The 6,815-nt window shown below is 42.9% G+C and overlaps 1 protein-coding gene across 1 annotated transcript in view; it reads left to right on the top strand.

Annotated features, from left to right (window-relative positions):
- Positions 1–3,952, top strand: part of LOC143034505 (sucrase-isomaltase, intestinal-like) — a 30,786-nt gene extending 26,834 nt beyond the window's left edge. The window contains exons 16-19 of the mRNA XM_076200640.1: positions 1,305–1,466; positions 1,723–1,874; positions 2,203–2,335; positions 3,640–3,952. Of these exons, the coding sequence (XP_076056755.1) occupies positions 1,305–1,466; positions 1,723–1,874; positions 2,203–2,335; positions 3,640–3,852 (660 nt within the window). The 3' untranslated portion in view covers positions 3,853–3,952. The remainder of the gene's footprint in view (positions 1–1,304; positions 1,467–1,722; positions 1,875–2,202; positions 2,336–3,639) is intronic.
- Positions 3,953–6,815: the final 2,863 nt, after the last annotated feature.

The raw sequence follows: 6,815 nt of genomic DNA, 5'->3' as shown, positions 1-6,815 counted from the left end.
GATCAATTTGTTGCCCCAGATCTCTTTTGTAGGAGACCTGTACCTTCCCAGAAATCAGTCAAGGCCACCATTTTAACTCATAAGTCACTCAATGAAGAGATTTTCTGCTGCTGCCTGGAAAGGGGTGTCTAGAGTATTGTAGCATAAGGTGTTCTGTGTCTTCTGTGTAGTGATTACATCTGGGGCAATGGGAATCTTTTGTGAGGCCTCTTCTGTGTTGATATTATTGTGGTGACCTGAATGTAGGCATACCTGTCCAGTTCTTGGAAGTGATTTTTCTGTCGGGTTGAGTTTTGGAGTGCTTGGTTTGTGATCTGAGCATATATTTGTTTTGGGGTATTGGGAGTTGATTATTGCAGATGTCTTCGTAGAATACTGCTGAGGTTTATTTAATGTGTTTAGTAGGTTGTATTTGTGTGATGTGATTTGAGAGTTGGCTGTGTTCAAGGGCTAGTGTATAGAATTATGTACCAATCATTCTCATGTGCAGCTCTATTGAAAGTATTATGGTTTCTGAGTATAGATGTTCCATTGGTGTAGTTTTGCTGCTGCCATCTATTATTCTTAAAGCTTTATATTTTATACTTTTAAAGGCTCTCTTTATTTTCTTATTTGTTGGATACCATACTGTGGATGCATTTAATTGTAGTATTTGTGAGTTGTTTATTTATGCTTGTGTATGTTTCTTGAGTGAGAAATGAGGAGGTGAGGAGAGTGGGAGTGGAAAAGGAGATGGCAGATAGGGCTGATGAAAGATTATTGGGATGGTTTGGACACATGGAAAGAATGAGTGATGAAAGATTAGTAAAAGAGGTGTGGAAGGCAGAGGTGGAGGGAGTGAACTTGAGGGGATGACTGAGGATGAGATGGATGGATGGGGGTGTTGAACAAAAGGGGAATGTCTGTTGAGCAAGGAAGGGAGCAGGCAGAAGATAGGGATGAGTGGAAAATGACTGTGTATGGATGATACTGTTATGCAAGGAAGGGAGGGATGAGGGATAGGGGGTGCTTATGTATGATATTTTGACGCAGCCCAAAGGGATTTCTCCTGTTCTTCTCTCTTTCTGCATGAGGGGACAGAGAAGGGGGTCGCCGATTAAGTGAAGTGGCCTTGCTATAGATGTACTGTGTCTTGCTGCATTGTGTTTGACTCAGGGCAGTTGGCGGGTGAAATGGTTGGGAATAGGTATGTGCCTCTGACTTAGCCACCTCCTTTAAGGGGAAAAAAACTCTTGGTATATAGATGTTTGTTGATCATTCTGTGTATGTGTTTTATGTTAAACACTAAATTCTACACATGACAGGCACACATGCATGGTTCTTCAGTGGTTCGTCCACTCTGGAATGTGTTCCCATCAGACGTAGGCAGCCGAGATGTGGATGACCAGTTCCTTTGGGGTAATGGTCTGATGGTAGCGCCTGTGATTACTCCGGGAGCAACCACAAGGGATATTTACTTCCCCCAGGTACTAAGTTACTAACAACTCTTTGTTCTTCTAGCCCAGAGCCTGGTTGTGGGAGTGACAATATCTTTTAAGCAAGTATAATATAATCAATGTCTTTTTTAATGTTATTACTGGTAGTGTTCATAAGGGAAGGCTGAGGGCATCTACAACCAAAAAATTATGTCAACTCAACTAGGATTTACTGTATGAAGAAATCTCTCCAGGATCTAATCCCAGGTTTTCTTTTGTAGCCATCTTATATTCTCTGTTATTTCAGGGACTCTGGTATGATCTAGTTAGTGGCCAACTTGAAGCCAAAGAGGGACCCATCACCAAGAGGGTGGAAGCACCCCTGAAGAAGATTCCAGTCTATGTTCGTGGAGGAATCATTCTTCCCTTCCAGAAACCCTCAAAAAATACTGTCCAGAGGTTAGTCAAAGTTTCTTTTTGGCAACTAGGAGAAATGTCAGTGATGATTACTGTGTTATAATTAAAACCTTCAGATTCACAGTTATGGAGTTATATTGCAACTTCATTACATGGAAGGTAAACCTTAATTTGAAAGTTGTCTTTTGTCATCAGATATTATACTATAGCATATCATGTGGATTGAATCACCAGTTATAATGTGTTTAGACTTATTACACAGGCAATTCAAAAACATTTTATGCTAAAGTAGAGTAAATTGATTCTACTTATGCCATGTTGAAAATACTTTTGGTTTTGTAACTATATTGAATATGTTTTCTCCCTGTAGCCGCCGTAACCCATTCGGTCTGACTGTGGCACTGGCGGAAGATGGAATGGCCAGTGGCAGCATCTTTTGGGATGATGGTGATGGTAACCAGAGTATGATGAAGAGCTACATGGCATGGTTTTCCTACGCTCAGGTGAGGCCCCACTGCTAGCTCAGTGACTTAGTTCTTGAACATAGTGACATGCTTGTGTCACGATCTGGCGTGTTATATTTAATTTGCTGTATCAAACCTGGCCACAATTTGATCAGTTCTATCAATCCAATTGTCAGTGTGCTTTATGCCTTTAGTTGGGAGATTTTCTTTCTTACACCAGATATGAAATAAAGGCAAAATGCAAGATATAACTACTTTACTTACATAATAATAGATATGTACAGAGTGAACTTAATAGTTATGAAGGGGTTTGAATGAGGGTGCAAATGTGTTGGCACAGCAGACAACCCTCTTTTTGTATGTGGGGCACATACAAGTGCCAATGGCAGGTGCCACCATTTTGCTACATCTATAGGCCTAGTCTATATTCCTGTTTACCTGGCTTCACACAGTCCTTCCACTTCTTTATTTTTGTGTGAAGAAAGTTTACAATTTATCATTTGCTATCTGAATCTTGCTAAGAACTAAGCATGATTTGTGATGGCACTACTTCCCTATGCCATTGTTGTTGTATTGACCCTTCACTGCAAATCGATCCATTTGTGTACTCCTCTGTACTCTGCAGCAGTTTTCCTGTAATTAATCATTTATCATAAGTTACCCATTATTATAGTCTTATATCTCTTTATCCAGCCGATGATAGCCTAGTTGTGATTGAATTCAACATCAATTTATGTACTGTATTGACACCATAAGATAGATAGTAAGGGCAGTTACAATGTTATATAACTCTTGCAAGGATACATGGACTAAAACTACCTAACACAACTTACATAAGTTACACTTGCATATCTTTGTGTTATAATGTGACACATCATGAAACATCATGACATTTTATGGATATTGTTCTGGCTAATACCAGATAATTTTATTTAGCTGAGAGGCCATTACCATAGTGAAGTGTTTGAGACTGTCAAGATCAAGCCTTTTTAAATGGTGATACATCTTATGGATTATGTTCAGCTCACAACAGGTGATTTTGTTCTGTCAAGGGGAATCACTGTAGTGAAGGGATTGAAGATTAAACATGCTGTGCTTTCTTTGATATAATATTATTTCATTCTGCAGAGGGGTAGACTCTAGAGTGAATGGGTCTCAATGAATGAAAAAAAAAAAAAGTATGAAATTGTTCTGACCCAGGGCAGTGGGCAAAGACTTATGGGAGACCTACAAACCCTCATTCCTCACAAGAACATTCTTAGTACTAAAGTCTTCTTTATGTATACACTACTTTTTCTTGGCCCTGTACATATTGTACATATTCGTATTTTGTATTCTTAAAGGGCGAGCTGAAGATGTCCATCAAGCACGGTGCTGGGGCTGTGGCAGGACTCGACCTGGACTCCATTGTCATCCTTGGTTCCTCTAACGCTCCGACCAGCATCCAAGTTAATGGTCAGAACATTGTCAGTTGGTCCTACTCAAATCATGTGATCACTATGTACTCTCTCAAGTGGCCAATGGATAAAGAAATTCATGTTCAGATCAAGTTCTAGACTGGTGGCTCCGCAGTCAGATGATGAGAATAATAGGTTGGGAAAGAAATATTGAGCAAATATAATAAAGATAAAATAAACTTATTTTTATTTCACTAAAGATTTTTCATTGATATCATATTTTACAAGTGTTATGTATAGGTCATAAATATTAATTCAGTGGAATGTAGTATAAGACCAAATATACAATACATAAATCAAGAATCTTGTTCTTAAACATTGATTTGCAGAAGTATATAAGTGTTCACATTGTTGTACATACTGTATTCTTGATATGGTTAACTTTTAGAATCATCTGGAGGGCATGGCAGGTGATTAGGGAGAATTCTACAAAAGTGAAGTCACCGTTTACAGATTGCATTATGACCACGTATCACATTCACATTTGTGCCCAGTAATGAAACACAAATGTAGGTACTGATAAACCATTAGGAACAAAGGAATACAAAGGCTTGTAATTTATGTGGTTCTGTAACTGAATATTAGATTTCAAATTTGTCTTATATGCCAGTCCCTCTGCATGAGGCTTGCTCCATTTATGACAATGACATGATAAAAGAGGGGGGGCGGGTCGACTCATGGATTTTGCCCAAAATTTCAGGTCACTGATTTGGCCCAAACTTACCCCAGAGGGAGAGAGTTATGTACAGTTTACTTAGACACGAGGAGCGCATGGACCAAATAGTGTGTGCATGGCAACTTGCCAAATTTGAGCCTTTTTTCTGATTTTTCACATTTCCACCTCTGGCACCCATACCTTTGGCAAGAGTGGTGTCAAAGCGCAATTGGCAGGAGGTGTGGTGACCCTCCATGTGTGGGTGAGATGGTAGCCCAATTGGAGCAGTTCATCAAAATGACAAAATACATATACCAAGGCTTTTTCCCCCTTACAAGGGAGGTAGCCAATAAGAAAAAGGCATAAAATCATTCCCACCCATTCCATCCCTAAATACGCTCCACTCCCCTCCACCCTCACTCCCATCTTAGCATCTCCTGGATGACGGGTCATCCCTGCACCTCGTCCACTGCCCTGGGTCAGAGGCAGTGTTGCAAGTCACAGCACATCCACAGCAAGGCCACTTCATTAAATCGGCGACCTCCCCTCTCCATCCTCCCATGCATAATAGGAGAAGACGGGGAGAAATCCCTTTGGGTTGCGTCAAATGACTAAATAAATAAAAATAAAAGTAATCCACGGATTATGCCCCAAATCATCAGATCACCGATTTGGCCCACCAATGGCTTTGCTCCACCAATAGTTCAGCACCTTGTTGTGGGAGTGAGGCCTGTATGTTGCTAAGAAGATCTGGACAAGGGCAGTGGGATGCCACAAACCATTCCAGGTAGGTTCAACCATGTCATCAAGGCCAGATCTGAGCTTCCAGACTAAGTTTGAAGATCTAATCGTTCTCTTCCTTATTTCATTTCCTCTCTTCTTCCTCTATCAGGATGGATCATAGTCAACAACCTTGGCCTGAGAGTGGAGGATAGGTAGAGAGGAAAATGGTGTAAGGTAGAGAGGCACTTAAAAGAAAGATGATAAACAAGAGAAAAGCCCCACCACCCCAAAATTGGATGGGCACAACGGCCACGTTTATATCGCCGTCCACTGTAGTCCTTCTGGACTAAGTTTAGGCTAGATGGGTCTCATGCCGATTTTGGCCAAAATCCATTGTAGATTTTGTTGGGTGATTTTGGTTACCTGCTCCAATTTACCCATCATCTCACCCACAGGTCGAGGGGGGCCAGGGCTACTGTGGGGTACACTTTGACACTGCTTAGGCCAACAGTACGGGTGCCAGAGGCCCAAAAGCAATAAAAGGGAGGAAAGCCCTCCACCCCATAATTGGATGGGCTCCACGGGTATGTCCTTGGGTCCAGGCTTCTCGCGTTCACCTCGCCGTCCAATGTGACCGACTCTCTCCCTCTGGGCCAAGTTTGGGCAAAATCGGTCTCATGTCGATTTTGGCCAAAACCTATGGATCATTTTGTGGGGTTATTTTGGTCATCTGGTCCGATTTACCCACGATCTCACCCACAGGCTCTTGTGGGGGTCCACTTTGACACCACTTAGGCCAACAGCACCGGTACCAGAGGCCCTAAAAGATAAACTGGAGAAAAGCCCCACCACCCCAAAATTGGAAGGGCACCACGGCCACGTCCTTGGGTCCAGGCTTTTCGCATTTACCTCGCCGTCCGCTGTGGCCGACTCTCTCTGGACTAAGTTTGGGATATATCGGTCTTAGGCCGATTTTGGCGAAACCCCTTGTAGATTTTGTGGTGTTATTTTGGTCACGTGCTCCTATTTACTCAACATCTCATCCACAGATCGAGGGGGACCAGGGCTCCTGTGGGGTCCTGTTTGCCACCGCTTAGGCCAGTACGGGTGCCAGAGGCCCAAAAGCGATAAACGGGAGAAAAGCTTCAACACCCCAGAATTGGATGGCCACCACGGCCACATCATTGGGTCCAGACTTCTTGCGTTTACCTCGCCGTCCTCTATGGCCGACTCTCTCCCTCTCGACTAAGTTTGGGCTAGATGGGTCTCATGCCGATTTTGGACAAAATCCATTGTAGAATTTGTGGGGTTATTTTGGTAATCTCCGATTTACCCATCATCTCGCCCACAGGTCGAGGGGGGCCAGGGCTACTGTGGAGTCCACTTGGACGCCGCCTAGGCCAAAAAATCGTCATGTCTCTGATTTGGCCAAAAATTACCCCAGAGGGAGAGAGGTCCACAGAGCAAGGCGAGGTAGACGGGAGGAACCTGGGCCGAAGGGCGAGGTCGTGGCGACCAGCCAAATTTGTTTTTTGTTTGTGTGTTTTTCCCCTCATATTTCCGCCTCTTGACGCCCATACTTTTAGCCTGAGCAATAGCTAAGTGCGATCCGCAAGAGCCTTGGTGGCCCTCGCCCTGTGGCTTAGGTGGTGATCCAATCGGAGCAAGTGGCCAAAATGACACC

Source organism: Oratosquilla oratoria, chromosome 17 (assembly GCF_046742065.1).
Source record: "Oratosquilla oratoria isolate Oo_2021 chromosome 17, ASM4674206v1, whole genome shotgun sequence".
NCBI lineage: Eukaryota > Metazoa > Arthropoda > Malacostraca > Stomatopoda > Squillidae > Oratosquilla > Oratosquilla oratoria.
Note: the sequence above shows the minus strand (reverse complement) of the source record. Positions and strands in the feature narration are given on the sequence as shown.